Source organism: Trichosurus vulpecula, chromosome 2 (genome assembly GCF_011100635.1).
Source record: "Trichosurus vulpecula isolate mTriVul1 chromosome 2, mTriVul1.pri, whole genome shotgun sequence".
NCBI lineage: Eukaryota > Metazoa > Chordata > Mammalia > Diprotodontia > Phalangeridae > Trichosurus > Trichosurus vulpecula.
Window position 1 is genome coordinate 413,841,778 of NC_050574.1, and position 23,778 is coordinate 413,865,555.

The 23,778-nt window shown below is 37.9% G+C and overlaps 1 protein-coding gene across 1 annotated transcript in view; it reads right to left on the minus strand.

Moving 5' to 3' along the window:
- Nucleotides 1–23,778, minus strand: part of MID1 (midline 1) — a 155,694-nt gene that overhangs the window by 68,642 nt on the left and 63,274 nt on the right. Inside the window, exon 3 of the mRNA XM_036745630.1 lies at nt 17,756–17,851. Within this exon, the coding sequence (XP_036601525.1) occupies nt 17,756–17,851 (96 nt within the window). The remainder of the gene's footprint in view (nt 1–17,755; nt 17,852–23,778) is intronic.

Genomic DNA, 23,778 nt, shown 5'->3' on the forward strand with positions numbered 1-23,778 from the left:
GCTTCTAGTGGAGAACAGAAGTATCTATCAAATCGATTATATTAGTCACTTTCAATTTTGTCACTTCTTGTTAAATCACATTCTATTATTATTTATTATCATTATTATTATTGCTGCAATTCCTAAGGACATGCGGTACTGGGAAAAAATGAAACTGGGCCTCTCTCTGGGCTTGGGTTACTTGGGAACAGATGAAATCTTCTCTCTACAAGGCTTTGGGGATGAATCTGATCCCTGCCCTTGTAATTTAAATAGGGCTGATTGTATCAATGAAAATGCTGGAAATTTTAACAAATCTTTAAAATGTTGGGTTCTGTTCTGTGATCATGAAGCATCCACAGATGATTCCTAGTGAATATCCTGAAATGGCACCACTGCAGAGCACTTACATGCAAGGACAGATTGAAATGAAGGCAGTTTTCAGGTTTTGTTTTGCTTTGCATTCAAATGTTCAGTTAAAAAAATATAAGAGAAGGCGGGGGTGGGGGAAGGAAGCTGTGCCTATGGTAAAAACTACTTTGGTAGATCAGATGTGGAATAAAGGAGTATGGGAAGTCCTTTCTCATGGTGGAGTGCTAATATTCAAGGCTACCACAATGTTTCTGGTTTGGTTGATTGCCTCCATCGGAGGGCAGAACGGGAGCTGGTTTTACTGTCATCCTAGTTTCCCTATAGCTCCATAGCCTAAAGACTAATTACGAGGCCAAATGGGATTTGTATTTGGCAGGCATTTATATTCTGACCTTGGTCATGCATGACTTCAGGGCCAAAAGCTACATACAGGTGTTCATCTGTAACTTACCATGAAGTCAACAGAAGCTATATTTGAGTAATGGTGAGCAAGATTTTGTTTGGAAGAGTGATAAATGAAATCCAGTTACTTGGACAACAAAATTTGCGTTTCATTTTTTTTCCTTCTTGAAATACTCTTGATTTTCCATCACCTCAGCTCATTTTCAATGTTGCTTTAAGTCTTAGACTAAAACTTAAGTCATAAGCTAAGCAGTGTTGCAATGTAAAAAATATTTTATATTTTTTTAATTTTGAAATTGATACTACCCAAAAGAGTTCAGATATGCTTTATTCTAGATTGCTTGAAATGCCTGTTCTAACAAGCCCAGGAAAACTCACAATTTCCATACCAACCTGGTAGGTATACCTTCCCTCCTCTGTCCTTCTTACCTGCCAGTTACAGAAATGGAATGAGCTAAGTTCCAGTTTGTCAGAATCAGAAAAAGAAGGCACCAGGCCAGGTAATGAAAACATTGCCAGCATTAGTATCATTGCCAAGAACAAAGCCTTTTGATTGTTTAATAGAACCCTTAAGGGAGTACCCCATAAGCATAGTTTTAATTTTTCCTAGACCACAAACAAGAAGAATTCTTTAAGCCTATTTCATGGAAAACAGAAGGGAAAAAATACTTCATTCTGCAAAAACCAAAAGCAGTCTTTTGTTTAAGTAGCCAAGGCCTGATTAAATATTAGCATTTTAATTTTTCATTTTATATGGGAAATCCTTTTTGGGGGGAAGTTCCATCAATCTACCTTTTCACTTGAACTGGAGATAGGGTCAAAGAAATTTCAAAAATTCTATAGAAGTTATCCTTTTTATAACACTGTAACTTTCATACCATTATTTTATGAAAACAGACAATGAGAGGGACTATTTTATCTTAAAAAAATCTTAATCTCATTTGAATTATATTCTTGGTTTCACCTCTTGCAGCAGCCTGGAGTGGTGCCTTCAAGACCCTCTTTCTATACATCCCCTTTATGCATTCATTTGCGGAACATAGTACTAATCTGTTTCTATTTTTTTAACTTTAAAAAATTCTGAACTTAACCTCAAATAAAATGAGCATTTCCATCTACACTGCAGAAGAGATCATACATACATAGGTTGAATTCTATTATGCAGAGCTTTTTTCTTCTTCAGTATAAATTCAACTTGTAACTTTTAAATACATCCTACTTGTCTAAAACTCCTTCTATTTTCTTCTCATTTGCATTTTCTCATTCCCAAATTCTTCACTTCCCTCCCCATGATAAAAATCCTTGTAACAGATATGCATAGTCAAGAAAAACAAAGTCCCACATTAGCCACGTCCAAAAATGTATATCTCATTCTGCATCCTCAGCCCATTACCTTTCTGCCAGGAGGTGGGGAACATTTTTATTATTTGTTCTCTGGAATCCTGGTTGGAATGATGACTGTGTTAGCCAGAGTTCTTACGTCCTTCAAATTTGTTTTTCTTTACAATGTTGCTATTTTATAAATTGCTCTTCTCCATTATCTATTGGTTCTAAAAAGTTCTCATGTTCTTCTCATGTTTATCAGAAGCCATCCCTTTTATGATATCTTACAGTGCAATAATATTCTATTATAGGGCAGCTATATGGCACAGTGGGACACTAGGCTTGGAATCAGGATGACTTATCTCCCTTAGTTCAAATCTGGCCTCAGACACTAAATAGCTGTGTGAGTCTGGGCATGTCACTTAACCCTGTTTGCTTCAGTTTCCTCATCTGTGCAATGAGCTAGAGAAGGAAATGGCAAACCACTCCAGTATCTTTGCCAAGAAAACCTCAAATGGAGCCACAGAGTCAAACATAACACAACAACAACAAATATTCTATTATATTAATAGACCATAATTTGTTCAGTCATTCCACCATTGATGGATGTTCCCTTGCTCATTATCTGAGGCAAAAAGGGTAAAGAGTGCTTTGAGGGTTCCTCTTCTATGACCCTCTTACTAAGAATCCTTTCTCCATCACCAACTCTCATTCTTTTACTCTGGTCACAGAAGTGACTTCATCCTTATTGGTATCTACTTAAACCATTAATGCCATTCCCAGGATTACTGCAGGCCTTTTCCTTCTCTCTTATACAATGGATCGGAGAACGTAGATTTAGAGCTAGAAGTGTCCAACTTTCTTATTTATATTTACAGTTAAAGAAATGGAGGCACAAAGATTAAGGACTTGCCTTGGGTTGCAAGCCAGCGAGTGTCTGAAGCAAGATTTGAACACAGATCTTTTTAACTCCAAGTCTAGTGCCCCCAAAACCGCACCATGCTGCCTCTCCAACTCTTCAGTTCTACCCTCTTGCTGGCTCCTCCCCATACACATATAAATATTCTTAAGTCTTTCCAATCCTAAAAACACAAAAAACCTTTTCCTGATCACTCTCCTATTTATCTATTGTTCTGTCCCTCTCTGCATCCAACTCCTTCATTTTCAAACTTCTTTAAGAAGTTGTCCATAGGGCAGCTAGGTGGTGCAGTGAGTAGAGCACTGGCCCTGGAGTCAGGAGGACCTGAGTTCAAATCCAGCCTCAGACACTTGACACATGGACTAGCTGTGTGACCTTAGGCAAGTCACTTAACCCCAATTGCCCTGCCAAAAATAAAAGAAGTTGTCCATACACAATGATTTCATTTTCTTAGTACCCACTGTTTTTTTAATTCCTTGCAATCTGACTTTCACATGAATTCTTCCACTGAAACTGAAAGGTCACCCTACTTGCCAAATACAATGGTCTTTTTTCCCCAAGTACTCATGTTTCTTGACTTCTCTTCAGTTTTTGATACTATTGACCATTCCCACCTACTGGAAACTCTTTTTTCCTGACTTTGGAGATACCATATTCTCCTGGTTCTCCTTCCCTTATTACTTTTTCCCCTTTATTCATGGTTCCTCACTCTCTTCTTGATTCCCTTAACATGTTTTTGTATAAACTGTTCTTCTCCTTCTACTCACTTCATTGTGTTTTGGTTCTAAGAAGTCTTCCCAAGTTTCTCAGAAGCTTTTTGGTAATTTCTTACAGTGCAATAATATTGTATTACATTCAATAATATATTATGTTTAATAATACATGATGTTATCCTATTTTCCATAATTTGTACCTCAGGGATCAGTCTTCTCTCTTTACCCTCTCTTCCTCTGCAATCTCATTTACTCCACCCATGTCCTGATGCTTTTTGTGCAGTAGAGACCCACTACTTCAACAGCATATAAGACAACTCTACATAATCATCTCTTATACAGAGAATATTTTCTCTTGGAAACCTGTTTCTCTTCCTAACTTTATTTTTTTCTTTGTTTTATCTTTTTTCCCATGTTCAAATTCTTGTGGGTTAACTTTGACTGATCGTGGCTCTTAAACACTCATTCCCATCTCCATCCTGGCTATATCTTACAACTGCCACATTGCTTTATATGACAAATGCCATCACCCAAATAAAGACCCCTATTACCAGCCCTACACTATTGCAACAGGTTTTCCTGTCTCTGCTCTTCCCACCCCCCCCACCATTCAAATACAATCTAACCATGTCATCCCCCTACTTAAGAAATTCCAGTGTCTCTCTACTGCCTTTAGGATCAAATATAAAATTTTCTGCCTGGATTTTGAAGCCCTTCATAACCTGGCCCCTTTCTACCTTACCAGTCTTTGTATACTTTACTGCCTTCAGCTTACTCTCTGATCCAGCTGCACTGGCCTTCTTCCTGTTCCTGGAACATTACACCACTTCCCGACTCTACGACTTTTCATTTACTATCTCCTGTGCCTAGAATGCTCTTTCTCCTCATTTCTGCCTCCTGGCTTTCTTCAAGACTCAAAACTCACATTCTACAAAAGAGCTTTTCTAGTTTCCCTTTCCCTTCCAACTAATCACTGAAATTACTTCTCAGATTACTTTTCATTTACTCTGTATATCTCACATATGTAGACAGTTATTTGCATGTTCTCTCCCCACCCCTTACCCCTGACCCTAGTCTAACCTCTCCATAAAGTGACCTCCTGAAGGGCAGGGATTGTTTTTTGCCTTTTCCCATATCCCCAGTGCTTAGCACAGTGCCTGGCATACAGCAAGTGCCTAATTAATGCTTGTTGCCTGACTAACATCCTTCATAATGCCAAAATAATCATTTTTATTTATGTACACTTGTATAATTTTTGGGAGTTCAGACACTAATCAGATTCTTATCTTCTCTGTACAATAAAGTAAATTTCATTCATCTCTTAATCCTAAAGCAGTTCTGATATCCACATGTCACCAGCACACTACAGCTTGACACATTCAAAAATGAACAACTGGTTGTCTCAGGACTCTGAATCAGAGTAATTGCTTCAGGAGCTGTCATTCTTAGAACTCCGAGCAGAATTAACTCAGTAGCAAGCTGCCTACATGAAATGGCCAAGCCTTAGGGAGAGTACATTACAATTACATGAATTATCAACTCCATCAGCCCCTAGAGTTCTGCCTCTATTTGAGTTTTGTGCTGAGGGTGTCCAGGTAGCAATATTTAAAGCACTATGTTAGAATGGAATGAAGGCTGGATTAGGAGTTAGAAGACCTGGGTTTCAATCCAGGGTCTGCTCCTTATTGCTTATGTGACCTTGGACAAGAATGTAACTTCAGCTCTCAGGACTCAGTTTCTCCTTCTGTAAAATGAGGGGATAGGCAAACACGATTATTTCCAAATCGAGATTCAACGATCCTGTATTGCCATTTCTGGTCTGGAGATAGCAGCTGGAAGATGGTTTATGAATTCCTAAACATTACTAAAGCAGAAGAAAAGGTCTCTACAAAGCTAGCAACTGTAGCATAGCTGACCAAGCAGACATCCACCCTGCTCTGCCTTTTTGACTGCTATGGGTTGCAAGATCTTCTCCTTCATGAAACGCATCTTAGAAAAACATTCCTCTCCCACTACTTCCCCAGGCTGCAGGAAAGAGAAATGTTCCCATTCCCACATAAAGTAAAGGAAGACATCCTACATGAGTGTATGACAACCCAATCCTGCCCTTTTAGTCATATCTTTTTATATATGTACTTCAGTTATATCACAATGAAAATACTTTTAATAGACTAATAAAGGCCTATCATAAATTTCCAGTCCAGAAAGTTACAAAGCTGGATTGTAAAAATCTGTAAATACAATTGCATCTCAGTGAGAACTTTTAGCATTCAATTGTAGCCTCAGGCTTTTTATTTTTTTTTAATAGAGGAATTTAAAACCTCACTTTTCTGTTACAAACTACAATTGAGCTTTTGTTAAGGAAAATTACATGTGTATGACATAATTATTCCTATAGAGAAGACCAAAATTGTTAACAAAAACCCTGAATTTCTTCCTGTGATATTTAGCTCTTAAAAATTTGAACTCCACCAAAGAAACTTTAGTACTAGTGTTCAATTCCTATTTTCCATATCTCAAAGTACAGAGATACAGAAACAGTGTCAACTTCATTGGTTTAAAGAAAACAATTATTTCATTAACACCTGTCAAAAAATTATAAATGTAGCAAGGGGTATCTTAAGGAGTATGTGTGGGGATGGCTAGGGGTGCACATGCACCCTGACTCTTTACTAAAGGACATGCATGACCAGCAGCTCCAGGTTGTTGCCCTGATCCCTGTGATCATGGAGGATTGAGAGGGATGTGTTGAAGGAGATTGTTAGTTGAACAGGAAAAGCCACCCTCACTGTGGTGAGAGGAAAAAAGCCAGTTTTTATGATTTTTCTGTCATACTTGAATTCTAAAACAAGAAAATTCTTTTTCACCTCAGTCTGTCCTGTCTAGGAAGAAACTTCTTTCTTTTTCTTAGGAGGCAATCAGGGTTAAGTGACTTGCCCAGAATCACAGAGCTAGTAAATGTCAGAGGCCGGATTTGAATTCAGGCCTGGTGCCCTATCCACTGTGCCATTCAACTTCTCCTTAGGCAGAAACTAAAAGTCCAGGTCTTTTGAGCCAACCATGACATGGCTTAATCCCCTATCTATGTTCATCTTCTCCTCCATGAAGGGTGTACTTTGAAGAACTAGATTCTGGTCAACTAGCACCCAATTCAAGGACTCTAATCCTCTTTTATTCACTACTTAGATTGGAAACACCAGTCTCTTAGGATCTCTTGTTTGGTGACCTCTTCTCTGAGAAAGAAACACAAAACACAAAAGGCAGCCAGGTACTTGGGGTCCAATGTTACTGTTATGTGTGCATATTGCACCAAAGCTGCTGATGGGGAGGAGAAATCCCTTTCCCTCCTCGTAGAGGTCCAAGGGGGAGACGGAGTTGTTTGTGGCCACTTCAAATCACACAATCACAAAAGGCATGAGAGTAGGTTGTACATGACTGCTAATAATTGAGAGAGTTAAAAAAGGCTTTTTCCAAGACATAGCTTTTGATTTCAACCATAAAAAGAGCTTGCGGGTTCCAAGAGCAATGGGTAAGGAGCATTCCAGACAAAGGGGACAATCCGTACAAAGATATAAAAGGTGGATATTACCCTGACATGATGCTGACTAGATTCTGAAGAATCTAGAAACCCTAACTTAGAATGCACACATTAAGGCTAGTTTTCCTCAGGCATAAGAAATAGGGTATAATTCAATTCATTCGCCGCTCATTTTGTCATGAATACCCTATAGCTTGAATCCAGGATTATGACCTTGACTAGAATGGTTATGTGAACTGGCCTCTGAACATAGCCTTATCTGCTATCATTCCCCTCTTTCTTCCCCATCCTATCCTCAACCAAAGTCTTGTACTGGTAGGGCAGTGGTCCGCATGGTTTTAGATTGCCAGCCTCCTTTAATGAGAGCAGGATCTGATTCTAATTATATCTCGAGCACATTGTCCCATGGAGTCAAAATGGTTGAGAATCAGATGCTTAGATGCGAGTGCCAACAGCTTATGACTGTTGACATTCACGTCTGCCCCCCAGTGTGGCACAGTAAATCTAAAATCAGACACCTGTTTTCCAGACATGGATAGAGATTTTGTGTATGAATGTTGGTCCTTTAACAAGAACAGTCTTATTGCCAGAGGCTCCATTAGACATAACTCTCTGGCATTATGAAAAATGCAGCAGAAAAAAATGAAAAGAAAATGCTGCTTCCTTCTAACCCAATTATTTTTTCTTATTTTAAAATTTACAGCTGAGTGATTCAAGAACTTGCTAGAATTGCTTTAAAAGTCCTTTATAGGCCTCCATTTGTTGCCAAGATGGTTTTTCTTAAGTTCTTAATAAGCTACTGTAACATCCGATTTATCTGTCTCCATTTACAGAGCCCATCATATGACACATTAGTCTAAGCACAGATCTCATTAAATGCCACTTAATTCACCCACAAGAGGCTTTTCAGACTATGTACCAGCTAGTGCTGGAAAAATTCAGAGAAATGCAGTAAGAAAGCAAATGTTCTATTAAAAAATGAGAGAGAATTAGGGTTTGTGAACCTAGTTGAGACGAAAAAAATGAGTAAAGAACAATTTATTTGCAAAGAAAACAAACTGTGATCTCAAAGCAGTTAAGATGAGTCAAAGAAGTCTGTGTCAGGTATATTTTCTTGAAGAAGCTTGGAAAAGGATGTTGAAGGTAGAGATTATCATGTGAAAATGAAACTAGATAAGGGTTGCTTTGGCCTTTATTTGAAATTGGTATGGGAAACAGCTGTACTTTCTTGCTCAATATCCCACAATGAATTTAAGACTTTGTCAACCACTGGTGCAGATGTGAATGTTCAATGCCATGTTGGGGCCTGTATGTGTAAAGACTTGAACCTCAGACTCTCAGAAAGAAAGGTCCCAAAGACAATAAGATTCCAATTGCATCTGTGAGTCAATATTTGTCACGCTGTTAATTTCAGGAGAAATATAACATGCTCTCTATAATTATTAGGAAACATTTAAAACAAGTCCTATGTTGCCTACCTGGACTGAATGAACAAAATTAAACCCTGTTCCACATTTTGTTCACTCCTCAGAACTTGTCCTCAATTCCTAATATAATTCATTATATCCTCATTTTTTTAAACAACAGATTTCTATGGTAAAACTTTTTTTCTTGCTGAAGAAAATCCTATGAGAAGATTTAAAATTTATTAGATTTTAGAATCCTGTTTAGCAAACTTCACAAACAATCCATTGGGTCTCTTCAATGGGCATTGCCTCACTCAAAGTGAGAACCTGAAAAGACCTTAGCTTAAAAGAGCTAATGTCTTGCACTGTGTCCTGGGCTTTCTCTAGTCATCCTTATAGTTATCAGGCCACTGGACCCACTTGGCTCTGGAGGAGAAAGTGAGGTTGGTGACTTTGCACAGCACTCCCTCCCTCAAATCAAAGTCAATTGCAAGTCATATCATTATCTCCCTGATGTCATGATCCTCTCTGAGAACAAAGTACAAACCACAAACAGTTTCTGCCCATTCCCTCTAAAACCTATATAACTCTCTGTTCTCAGAATGAATCTCTATTGGTCTCTGAGGAGATTGAGAGTTTATGGTCAGAAAGTCATTTCATTTTCATTCTTTTCAAAACTACCCATTCAGAATCAGGAGTATTGGGTTTTTTTTTTTTTTTTGCTAAGAGGAAGAAAGAAAGAAAGAAAGAAAGAAAGAAAGAAAGAAAGAAAGAAAGAAAGAAAGAAAGAAAAGAAGGAAGGAAGGAAGGAAGGAAGAAAGGAAGAAAGGAAGAAAGGAAGAAAGAAGAAAAAAGAAAGGAAGGAAAAAGGAAGGAAGAAAAAGAAAGAAGGAAGCAAGCAAGAAAAAAGAAAGCAAGAAAGGAGAGAAAGAAAAGAAAAGAAAAGAAAGAAGAAAAGAAAAAAGAAAAGACAAGACAAAACACCAACTTCTTGCATTATAAATAAAAACCTTGGAAATGTGTATGGTAGGGGTGTGGATGTTGGGAGGGAGTGGCATTTCCTCATCTGGAAGGATTTGTTTTCAGTGATTTGATTTATTGTCATTAGCAGTTTTCCCCACCCTTTCTAAGTATACAGGTTCCAGCTGGCATAAGATTTATTTTCCTGAGGACTGGCAATACCCACCAAAAGGCTGACTGTGAGAAAAGAGGGGGAAGTTCAAGCTCTTTATGGCGTCTTAGCACTGTGAGCAATTTGTGTAAACCTTGGAAAGGCAGCTGCTCCATACAATGGGATAAATACTTGTCCTTAATATACACAGATAATGATGCTGACCCTCCATCAGTGGAACATGTGACTTGGCTTAGTTCTCTAAAAGTAGTTATGGTTTCTTCACTGAGTTAATGCTCTTCCTTGTGCATTAAGCTGCACTAAGCATCACCTAGCACAATGCTACTACAAAGCAGGCACTTAATGAATGTTTACTGATTATTTATTCTTGTCTGGTTCTTCCTGAGAACAAAGCTACGACACAGATAGGTTGTAACTAATGCTCACGATATAGAATGAATCTAAATAATACAGAAATTTAGCCCTCATTAGTACCATTCTTTAGTGAACTAAGATGCCTGGTCTCAAACTTAATTCAATTAAATTTCAAAGACAGTTATTAAGCACCTACACCTATTATGAGCATGATCTATACAAGAAACAGAATGATGTGGTCAAGGGGTTCTTGACTTTTCCTGTGTCATGGCCCCCAGGGCAGTCTGTTGAACCCATGGACCCTTTCTCAGAATAATGCTTTTAAATGAATATAACAAAATACATAGAATTACAAAGGAAACCGAACATAATGAAATATAGTTCTATCACCTATCTCTGTCCATATTTCTCTATCATCTCTATCCATCTATCCATTTATCCATTCATCTGTCCTTATCTATCTCTATTCATCTATCTATGCATTTATCTATCTATCCATCAATCCATCTACCCATCCTTGTCCATCTGTCTAACTCTGTTTATCTATCCATTTCTTTCTTTTCTCTTTCTTTCTTTCTTTCTTTCTTTCTTTCTTTCTTTCTTTCTATCTAGTTCATATCTATCTATCTATCTATCTATCTATCTATCTATCTATCTATCTAGTTCACAGTCCCCAGATTAAGAACCTCTGCTATAGTGGATAGAGGGCTGAATTCAGAATCATAAAGACAAGGATTTCTGGCCTGTTTCTAAAACATTGATCTGGGTGCTCATGGCAGGACATTCTACCTGTAAGGGCCCCAGGTAACTCTTTCAGGTTATAAATTTCAGATAAGTCCTGGATGTGCATCAGTGGAGGGGGTTTCCACACTAAGGGTTCCAACACTAATGAAATTGCAGGTTCAGATTTTTTTTAAAAAAATCATGAAAAATGATGAGAGGAATAGATGAAAAACAATCTCTGCCCTTAGTGATCTTACGGGTTGTTGTTGTGTTTGTCCTTTGTTTTCAAAGAGGACCATAACATCAGGAAAAATGATGACATGACATACAGTTTACTTTGATTTGAGTGAGGGAGGGCTCACTTTCTCCTCCAGAGCCATCTGGATCCAGTGACCTGATATTCACCAAGACGACTGGAGATGGCCCAGGATGCAAGGGGAGACCCTGGCCCTTTTAGGCTAAGGTCTTTTCAGGTTCTCACTTTGATTGAGGTAAGGCCCATTCAGTGAATAGGCCTCTTTAAGAAGCCAGCCAAGTGATGGCTCCTTCAATCAGAAGAAAAAAAATCAAACTTGAAGGGAAAGACCCTCAAGGTTTCTAGTCAAAAGAGAAACAGTTACCATTGACATTCACTCTGAGCCAGGAGTGCCCAAAATATAGACATCGAGCAGAGCTTGGGAAAGGACCTATTGTGATCCGATCTATGAGCTTCAGAGTGAAATAATTGAGAAAGGAGAAAGAGAGAAAGAGAAAGAGAGAGAAAGAGAAAGAAAGAGAGAAGAAAGAAAGAAAAAGAAAGAAAGAAAGAAAGAGGAAGGAAGGAAGGGAGAGAAAGAGAAAAAGAAAGAGAGAAAGGGAGGGAGGGAGAAAGGAAGGGAGGAAGCAAGGGAGCAAGGGAAGAAGGAAGGAAGGAAAAAAGGAAGGGAGGGAGGGAGGAAAGGAGGGAGAGAGGTAGGGAGGAAGGAAGCCAATAAACCAAGGGAAATAAAATATTTACACAAATAAATATAACATATGTAGAATATATAAAATGAGGAAAGGATGATTATTTTAGCTAGTAGAATTAAGAAAGTGACATGGAACAAGCAACACTTGAGATGGTCCCTGAAAGAACAGGACTTTAATAGGTGTTAATGTGGATCAAGGGTGGTTCACTTATGGGCGATGATGAGTTTGATTCATAAAGGCAGAAGAGGGCAGAACTCGGTCTTATCCAGATTTTATGTCCTCCCTAGAGCCTATGAATGAATAAATGAGACTGGACAATGCCTAGTAGTACAGTTTGTTTGGAATATAGAGTGCATGAATGGAAATAGAGTGAAATAAGCCTATAAAATTAGGTTGGAGCCACATTTATGGAGAAACATTCGTAGCAAGTCAACATTTACTGAGAAACCATTGCTTTCAAATACTTTATCCTAAAAAAAAGGATTCTCTAGTGTAATAAAGATATATAAGTAGGTCAAACCCTAGGATACATATGTGCTGTCATCAGTAAAAAGGCAATGGTGGGATGGTAGGAAGAGAACTGGATATGGGTTCAAATCTAGGCTCTTCTACTTACTATTTGTTTAAACCTGAGCAAACCAATAAACTCTCCTGGGTCTTAAGTTTTTCATCTGAAAAACGAAGAAGCTGGATTAGGTGGCCTCTGAGATCTCTTTTAGTTCTAAGTCTGTGATTCCACTGTGAGAATTGCATCTGCCAAAGAATACTGCAATCTAGCTATGGAGGAATTGCCTGAGGAAGAAAGAAGTTAGCCCAGAGTCACACAGCAATCGGTGTCAGATTTGGTTTCAGAGCCCAGCACTCTATTCATTCCACAACACTGTCTTTAAATGAGGTTCCCAAGATACCGTACTAATGTCCTTATCAGTGTTTTCTACTTTCTGAATTTATTCTCCATATTTCTAATAGCAATATCTAGCACTTATAAATATATGGCATTTAAAGATAAATATACAGCATTTAAATATAAATATGTAGCATTTAATATAGAGCATGTAAATACAAATATGGAGCATTTAAGTTTTGCAAAGTGCTTTACATATTTTATCTCATTTGAGCTTCACAACTACTCTGTGAGGTATATACTTTAATCCCATTTTATAGAGGAGGAAACTGAGTCTGAGAGAAATTAGGGCAGCATTTGAATTTAGGTGTTGCTGATTGTAAATCCAACTATACCATCTAGCTCAATACAATCTCCGAAGTAATTGCAAAATGTATCCACTCACAAGTATGCATATGAACACCCTCTTTCCCAAGGGATATATGGAGATGGTATTAAAAAATCCATGAAGGAAATGAGAGTATTCTTTACCGGTTGTCTGGCACGAATTGTTGTTCATGCTTTATGATGGTCTATTTGCAAGGGTGCCTAATCTATCCAACAACAGCTTCATTTACAAAGCTACAAATACACAGAGCAAAGTAAAAATGTAATCTCTTGAATGAAAGCTGCTTGTAAATTTCCTGAAGGAAACCTTCGTCTATTGTTGGAAATTACTCAATAGGAACACAATTTTATATCAACATTAAGCGCTATGTAAATTCAAACAATATTAATAACGAATCAACAGCAAGTCGGTTGATCTGAGATCGCCAAAGACAATAATGAAAACCAGAGGTTGATGCTTTGGTAACTAGGCTGGCTTTACTCGAACGTAAAAAAGCACCAAAGCCGTAAAACATTTATAAGACTCCTCTATATAACCCAGGTAATTTTAACTGAGGAAACATAACTCTTTGTTATTGTCTCACATATAAAATGCCATCACATCATAAAAGCAGAAATATAGGACAGTTGTATCATTCAATTTTCCCCATTCTTCCATTCCTTTAAGACACATTCACCCTTTTCAACATAAATGAAAACATTACGTATAGTTTCATTATTATTTACATTGCAGCCTAATCAGCAGTACTCAACCTTTTCTTCAGAGGATTGCAATTGGCAAACTCTGCTATGGAAAGTTGGACTAAGGGAAAATGCGAACACCACAATCTGTTACAGCTCTAGCTGCCGCTAACATTTGGTTCTTTCTCTATATCATCAAAGAGCTGGTTTTCATTTGATTATTAGGACAATCCTTGGAGTAGGGGAAGCCACAGGATTGGCCCTCTGGCTCATCTTTCAAATCTTTGTACCCGCCTCCTCCCTCTCTCGGTTTTTCATTCCCTTTTCTTTCTCTCTTTATCCTCCCCCTTTTTTATTCTCCCCACTCTCACGGTGCTCTCTGCTTCCAAAAGGCCCAATTGATAAATGAGAAGGAGAATATGAGTCAAAGTGGGTGGGAGGAGCCTTTCGGATTCTTTTATTTCCACTGAAAACCCAAGATACAAAAGCAGGAAGGGCAATAAATGAGAATTCATGAGAAGAATGCCCTGCTATCATTTCTTGACATGATTTGATTGGTCATAGATTTGAAACTGGAAAGGAATTTGGAAGTTATCCAGGATAATTCCTTCATTTTACAGGGACCCAGAGGAGTTAAATGACTTGTCTAAGGTTACACAGTGGCAAAGCTTTGAATCTAACTCTGTATTTTTCCTCTTTACTTTTACTACTTCCAGAATTTGTGATTTCACAGGATGGATACTCCTTCCACCAATTCAGAAGAATAGACATGGTATAAAAGAATCCACCATGGTGGGCAACATTCTGGTAAAGAGATTCTCCAAATTTAACTAGTTTGGTTAACAGATGAGAAACATACTGTTTATTCCTAGACCCATTGCTAGATTCACTTCAGTTTTGATGTGCTAGAGATGGCTTTCCACTGCCTGTGTCTTTAAGAGCCATGGATTAGGGGCAGCTAGGTGGCAGAGTGAGTAGAGCACTGGTTCTGGAGTCAGGAGGACCTGAGTTCAAATCTGAACTCAGATACTTAACACACTTACTAGCTGTGTGACTGGGCAAGTCACTTAACCCCAATTACCCTGCCTTCTCTCCTCCCAAAACAAAACAAAATAAACAAAAAAGAGCCATGGATCAGTTCTACACCATGATGAAACATCAGAATAGAGTTTTAGTGGGAGTGCACCTCAAAAGATTGCCAGTGCCCTTACTTCCCAAACTACCTTGAAATATGTGTGTGTGTGTGTGTGTGTGTGTATACAATGAATTCTATGAATAATATCTGAATTTTGCATGTATATATATGTGTATGTATGTACACACACATATATATGTATGTACACACACACACACACACACACACACATACAGTTTCCTCCATTAGAATATAACGTCCTTGAGGGCAATTACTGTTTTACTTATGCCTTTGCATAGTAAGTACTTAATGAATGAGCATTGCTTAATGAGCTCTAAATGGAAAACTATCCATAAAGAATTGGAAATGGTAATAATAAAGGCAGCTAGGTAGCATAGCACACTACTTAGAAGTAGGGAGATCTAAGTTTGAATCCTGTGTCCGTTGTGTGACCTATGTCTCTCTGCCTCAGTTTCCTCATCTGTAAAATGGGGATAGTACCTACCTCCTCAGGTGGTTCTGAGGATCAAATGAGATACTAATTTGGTGCTTGGCACAAAGCAAGCACTAGGTAATTGTTAGCTATTATTATTACACACCGTAAGAGGAACACTATTATTATCACTAATATTAATAGCACCTGTCTCGTAGGGTAATTGTGGAGGCCAAATGAGACAATATACATAAAAGGCTCTGTCAACTTTAGTAGACAGATGTTAGCTATTCATGTTACCTGGAAAATTAACTGGATTTGTTTTCTTTTGAAAATTCCATTAAAATTTCTTTCCTTCTAAATATCATTGACTGTGAAAAACTTGGAACACCATTAGGTCTAATAACAATTAATAATTATAATAATAATGATAGCTACTCTTCATACATTACTTAAAGGTTTGAAAAAAATTTCAAATATTTGATCTTCACAACAACGCTGGGAGGTAGGTCTTATTATATCCTCCCTTTACCAATGAGGAGACTGAGATAAACAGAGATTAAGTGACTTACCCAGAGTCACACAGCTAGTAAGTGTCTGAGTCTAAATTTGAAGCAGGTCTTCCTGCTCTATTCACTGTACCACCTAACTGCCTTTAGGGACCTTTTATAGAACCTTATGGTGAATTTAAGATGTAGCATTTGGCAGCGTAGGTAAGTCGCAGGGACAAAACTAACATTTGGTCCTCAGATCAGTTTGGAAAGCAGGGTCCTTAAAAATCTTATCTTCGTTGAAGAACCCTCCAGCTGGATCCAGATCACAGTACTCTATCTCTTATGATATACACTAAATGGCAAAATTAGCAATTAATTATGTTATCTACGGTAGAGAGCTGGCTTCAGAGTGAAGAAGGTCTGAGTTCGAATCGTAGCTATGACAGACACATAATGGGTGCATGTTCACAGACAAGTCCCTTTATTTCTTAGTGCTCTAGTCAACTCTAAAAGTTAAGGAGAATGTACTGATTCAAATTGGTAGAGAAAGTTTCTCACCCCACCCCCTCCATCTTATAGAATATAGGAATATAGAGGGATATTTTGGTAGTGTTGTAATCCTCTACGACATATTGTACAGTTTAGGAGTCCCCTTCAAGCACGTTGTAAGGCAGTGGGCTCGAACCCAAATAGAAGTTTAACCACTAAACCAAACAGGAGGATTCCTGTGAGTACATACTCGAGTAATGATGACGAAGATGATGGTGATAAGAGCTAACATTTAAACAGCGCCTATTGGACATAATGGAAATGACTGGAAAATAACAAAAATGTGCTGGGCCCTGTGCTAAGCCCTTTACAAACATTATTTCATCTGATCTTCACAACACTCCGAGATTAGATGTCATTATTATCCCCATTTTACAGTTGAGGAAATGGAGACAGGGTCTCCCAGCTAGTAACTGGCTGAGGCAATTTGAGCTCAGGTCTTCCTGACCCCAGACTCATAGAGTCCACTGCAGTAAATCTATCCACTGTCCCACATAGTCTAAAAAACCACATATTAATGTTACCTGTGTTTTTGTTGTAATTGTTTGGTCATTTCATCCCATTTGGGGTTTTCTTGGCAAAGATATTAGAGTGGTTTGCCATTTCCTTCTCCAGCTCATTTGACAGATGAGGAAACTGAGGCAAACAGGGTTAAGTAACTTGCCTAGGGTCACAAAGACAGTGTGTGTCTGAGGCCAGATTTGAACTCAGGGAGATGAGTCTTTCTGACTGCAGGGCTGGCGTTCTATCATGCTACCTAGCTGCCCCTGACTACATTTTATTGTATTTTTACTTATTTTAAAAAATATTTCCCAATCATGTTTTAATCTGGTTCCAGCTGCACTTGTGGACGGTGTTTGACACTTGTTTGTAAGCATAGAAAGAATGCTTTCAACTATAAAATTCTATGATTCTGTGGCTGATTAAAATGGCTTAGGGGAAGGCCTAACTGGGATAAAGACAGTCCCTGAAGGAATTTTTACAACACTCTTGTTAGCATGGTATAATGAGAAGAGTCTTGGATTTTGGCATTAGAAGAGCCAGGTGCCAATCCTGACGATGCCAAGCCTAGCTCTTCCAGTTTACTTCTTATGTGACCTGGGCCAGGTGGTTAACCTCTCTGGACCTCACTTACATATTTTTTCAAAATGAGGGAGTTGGACTAAGTTGACTTGTAAGGTCCTCTCCAAATTTCAAAGTATGATCCCAGTTCATTTTTATTTAAAATTCATGCTTAGAGCAGCTTGGCTTACAGCAGAGGGTTTCTGAAAGCCATTTATGCAGAACACAAATCCTCTGAATACTTCTCAAGATTGTTCTTCCTAAGTATGGAGTTTAAAACCTGGGTCTTTGTACATGCAGTGTAGAGCGTGACTCATTAGGTTAGAAACATTAAAAAAAAATTTTTGGTAGATACACTTACCTCAACATGCTGACAAGTTTGAATGAGCTTAGCCAAAAGTGTTTCCAGTTCAGTATTCCTCTTAATAAGGTTGGTGAGGTTACTCTCTAAGTTTTGCTGTTTGGACACAAAACAAAAAAGGAAGGGGGAAAGAAGAAGAAATCTTTACTGGTCTGTATCATAATAGCTTTGGTATACACAGTAAATGCCATACCCACAGTAAATTGGTATCTGAGTTTTCTTCTTAAAAAAAAAAACTAACATGGCATTTATGCAACTCCAATTGCACAGTGTTAAAAAGGTCACAGTCTACATGCTTGAATGCTTTCTGAAGGTTGTATTTTAATGAACTTCTTGGAAATGTGAGAATGTGATACTTAGATTTTTCCTTTTTTACCTTTTATTGTTTGACTCTCTGAGGAAGATATAATTGAGCATCTATTTATAAGTTACTTTCTAGGTCATGAACTAAAAAGAAAGAAGGTTAGCTGAGATATATAAAACCTCTCCTAAATTGGAATTGTTAATAAAATATCCAAATAGCATATTAGATACAACTGTTGATTTGGGGATTTTGGTATATCTGCTGAGGTTAGCTAAAAGCAGTTAGGTTAAAACTTCCCAGCATTACAGTGCTTAGTAATTTCCCCACTGGACATTCTTTACTTGGAGTCATGGCATGTCTAATTGAATATGCTAATGAGGTTTCTGCTTTTTTTATACTGCTGCCAGATTAATTTTCCCTCAACACAGCTTTCATCATGTCAATCCCTTGCTTAATAAACCACAATGGCTCCTTTTTCCTATATGGCATCAAGTGTATGCTCTGTGTGGTATTCAGGTCCCACAAACTTCGCCTATTAAAATTCTACCTATCCGGGGGGGCCCAATTCAAATATCTCCTTATCTATGAACCATTCCCTCATTCCCCCGGTTGAATGTATTTCTTTCCTTTGTCTTTCCACAAAATTTTGTATCTTTTCTTCCTTCTAATACCATTTACATTTAAATTATTTTCCAATGTATAGTGCACCAAAATTCTTTAGTACCTTCTGATAAGTTCCCACCAGGATTCTTTGTCTACCATTTATTTTTGTCACATTTATTTTTCCTCATATGAATCAACATAGTATATATTCCATTCTTAATGCCACTTTTCTTAAATCCATAATGTGCCTAGTACTGTGCTGGACACATAATTGTTCAGTAAATACTTGTAGATTCCTATAAATTGAATATACTGATATCATGTTATCAGGAACCAATATAACTCACACAAAACCATTAAAGAAGGTATAAATTCAATTATTTTAAACATGTGTTATACTAAAACATAAACCTATAAGTTTCGGTCTCTGAAACTTAGGGAAACTTTCAGTCTTGAATTTAAGTGAATTCTAGAAAATCAAGAATACTACCACTTGTCCTTTGTTTAATTATCAGTTTTAAGCTAGAATTGTTTCATCAAAGCTAGAGGAGATGGAGAGAGGATAATAACCCTAGCAGCCATTACTTAGTATCTCTATACTGTACTTATACTCAGAGTATACTAAAACTCAAATTTGGAGATTAGCTGCCAATCTACGTTGGAAGTCTTCTCTGGTAGCTTCCTATCCCAATATTCATCCGTTGTAGTGTACTCATAGATACTGTGTGACTGGTACAAGTCTTAATTTTTCTGGATCTAAGTTTCCTCATCTATAAAAAGAGGGGTTGGACTCCATGTCTTCCAAGGTTCCTTCCAGCTCCATGATCTTACAAAATCCTAGGTCCAGTCCACAAAACATGTACACGGAGCCAAAAATTTTAGTAAGAAAACTTTGAAAATTTTATAGTTTACTTAAATATAGAAAGAAGGGGGGGAAAACCCTTAAACAATGACCTCAGGTGTTATGATGTTTCTTAATTGTGTTGTATTTAGTCTTAATTAGCCCATATTTACTTACAATTCCTATTAAAAATGACTGTGGAATGTCAGTTTTTAAAATAGCAACAGCATCTGTTAAAAATGCGTATGCAATCTAACTCCAGAGAGACAACTAATGAACTCTGAGTGCAGATTGAAGCATACTTTTTTCATTTTCTTTATTTTTCTTATTTTTGTGGGTGTGTTTTTTGCAACATGGCTAATCTAGAAATGTTTTGCATGACTTCACGTGTATAATAAATATCATATAGCTTATCTTCTCAAGGGGTGAGGGGACAGGCAGGAGGAGGGAGATAATTGGAAACTCCATATTTTAAAAAAAGAATGTTAAAACTTTTTACATGTAATTGGTAAATATTTAATGAAATTATATAAGCATATATATGCATATACATCCACATCCCCATATACATGTGTATATATATATATATATATATATACATGTGTGTGTATATATATATATATATATATATGTACACACACATGTTTAGATGCATATGCACAGGGGAAAAAACCCTCAATGTAAAGAAGCTTATTTGATATTTCAATCATTCCTTAATTCAGATCTGAAACTTTTACAGAAAGCCAAAATGTCTTGCTTCTTCATTAATTTTCTCATATGAATATTAGGGCATCTTTATACCATTTCTTGGAACATAGTCCAAAAGCTAACTTACCACAAGCAGGAAATGCTGGAAACTGACATTTCTAGAAAACACTGAGGCAAAAAAGTTGGGATGTTTATTGAGTTATCTAAACTTTGGGAGGGTCAATGTCTTATGTGTGCATTATCTAAAGCTAGTAGGCAAAAGGTGCCTTACTAAATATAATCTAACACTCTGGCTTTACAAACATCTGTTGGTGTTTCTTTTTTTTTTTCTTTTCAAATACACACTATGAAGAAAATCTGCTTTCAATCAACCAATACATATAACTAAAGCCTGTGGTTAAAAAACACAAACCTATCTTGATCCTTTGGGGTTACATAAAGTCAAATGGTACATATGTTATCCAAGTTGGAAGAGAAAACCAGATCAGTTTTAAGGTACAATAAAGGGGAATAAGGCTGGCAGAGAGACTCATGTCCAAGCTGTACCAAAAGGGGCTAACAATACATGCATAGAATATCCCAGGATTAGGAAGGTGAGAGGGAGATTCTAGATTATACATTAATGAACTTTGGCTGTTTGTAAATTTGTGGTAGCTTTCTTGGCTCCAATGGTGCCACAAACCTCCCGTGTGGCATTCAACAGCTCGTATAATTTCTTTGTCTCAGTTGCTTTGACTAAAAAAAAAAAAAGGAGTAAGAACACTTTTTTTGGCCTCACCAGGGTGTCATGTGAATAAGTAGATACGTGTATCCACTTGGCTATGGAAGTCCAGAAACTTCTGTATGGTGGAAAGAAGAATTACCAAGTTTCCTGTTCCCAAGTCAGAAACTTTAATATTCTTATACTGCCATAATCAATCATCAGAAGAAGAAATAGCCAACCAACCCCATAAATTGTTTTCACTGGTTTCCAAATTCATTCTTCTTGTTTTTGACATAAGCCCTTAATTTAAAAAAAAATTAAGCATCAATAAAGTAGTCTACTTTCTTTTAAAGTTGCTTGGAAAAAAAAGGTTTATTCTCTTTAGTATGTGGTGGAATAGTAAGCTTCTGGGACATTTCCAAGAGCCTTCTCCTATGGGAAGGCCATGTTGGAAATGCTATATAAAAATGAAGTCTTCGTACCTGTCCATGACTAGTCACAGATAGTTCTAAAACCTTTCAGCAGACCAGCACAGCATGCTTGAGCTGGATTCCATAAAAGAGAGGCCACGTGGGCTGCTTGTCTTTCCTGGAGGCGGCAACAGAACAGCAAACCTCAGATTCTGTCCAGAATGCCTGGACTGCTCATGTGTTAACCTTTTTTTCATTCAGCTTGAAAACTTAGCCAACCTAGGACATTTGAGTCTGTGGGACAAAACTACAGTGGTTTCATTTCCATCCACAACCTAACCTAATGGAGTATTTGACCCACGGAATTACTCAATTTGCTTTTGTAAGAACTCCTTTTCATTGCTTCAAGATACATTATTCAAGGTTCAATTTGAGCTGCATGCTCAGGCATCAGAGTCAGATACATATTCATATTTTGTATTTAATATCTTGTAAATCTTTTCAGTTATGATTGGGACACACAATATTTTTTTAAAAATTAGTTCTGTCACCTATTTCCTTACTCAGTGACAAAACCTCATGCTCCCCAATTGCTAATTATTTAGTTCCCTTAAAACTTTGTTCTGTTTTGCTCAGTTCCTCTCATTCTTTTTGACTGCTGCATTCTGCCCCATCTATGCTATTGGTCAATTTTCAATAATAAATGTTTAAGTTCTGATTAGTCAACAATCAATCAAATATTTATTAAACACTTCTTACAGGCCAGGCTCTGTGTTAGTCAGTCAATAAACATTTATTAAGCTCAATAATTGTTTATTGAATTTAATAGAAAAAGCCCCTACTATGTGCCAGGCATTTTGTTAAGTGCTGGGAATAGAAAGGCAAAAGTTTTGGCTCCAAAGGGGTCCACAATCTAATGGTGGAGATAACATGCAAATAACCATGTACAAGCAAACTTTATACAAGATAAATGGGAAATAATCATTAGAGAGAAGGAACTAGAATTAAGAGAAATTGGGAAATGCTTCCTATAGAAGGTGGGAGTTTGTTTTTGTTGTTTGTCCTTTGTTCTCAAAGAGGACCTTGGCATCAGGGAGATGATGTCATGACTTGCAAGTGAATTGGATTTAAGTGAGGGAGGGCTGTGCAAAGTCACCAACCTCACTTTCTCCTCTGAAGCCATCTGGGTCCAGTGGCAGGATATAGAGTAAGATGGTTGGAGGTGGCTCCCAGGATATGATTTAGTTGAGACTTGAAAGAAGCCAGGGAGGTGAGAAGTCAGAGATAAGAAGGGAGATCATTCTAGTCATGGGGGATAGCCAGAAAAAAATGCCTCAAGCCAAGAGGAGGAATGTTTTGTTCATGGAATAGCAAGGAGGCCAGTGCCATGAGATCACAAAGTACATGGGAGGTTATATGGTATAAGAAGACTTGAAGGGGGAGGAGAGGGCAAGGTTAGGAAAGTATGTAAAGGGCAAACAGAGGATTTTATGCAGGGAATAGAGGTGAGCCCATGTCTAGTGAGATGATCACGTATGGCAGGGCTGTTGTTGTCTAGCTCGAAGGGAGACAAAATAGGCATCTTTTGTCACTTCTCCTCCCACCCTTCTCCAAGGGAGATTTTAATTCCTTCTAGGAGGAGAGGCAGGAAGTTGGAGGCACCTCTGCTCTACTAAAGTTGGAAGCATATCTATCTGCTCCCTTAAATATTGTCCCCAGGGGATATGATTTGTTTTGAGCTAACTTCTGACCTCTCTGTTATCATTGGAGGAAGGGAGGCCCTAAGTTCTATATCCAAGGCTTGACCCCTTGGTGGAAGCACCAAATACCATCTCCCCAAATGAACACACATAGTGAATACACATTTTTCTGAATCATAACAAAATGGAAACTGGAGAAGGTAGACATATAAACCAGACAATACAGAGTAAAGGGGCTCTCCCATTGGGATCAGGATAACTCAGCTCAACCAAGAGGCACTGTCTTTGATCTCACCCAAAAGTCTCTAGTGTAGCAATACAGGAATAGTGACAGGATGGAAACTGTCAGCTCCTCTCATATTTTTCCAGAGTCTTCCTTCAGCAACCTCGAATGAAGTTGCTTCTATCTTCCTTCTCGAAGCTGGAAGTCAGAAACACCTCAGGTGCCTCAACTCAAAGCGTGATGAGTCCCAAAGGGGACTGGGGCTTGAATAGTCTTGAAGTGGGACTGGCCAAGAATTGATGCCTTCTTGACTCTTGCCAACTATGTCCTGCCCCTCGCATAAGGCAGGGCATTCATCTCCACCAGTAAGGAGAGAGTTCCATACCAATGGAACAAGAGCTACATTTATATTTGATCCTGGAAGTAATAGGGAGGCACTGGAGTTTATTGAGTAGAACAGTGGCATGATCAGATCTGAGCTTCAGGAAAATCCATTTGACAGCTAACTGGAGAATGAAGTGAAGTAGGGAG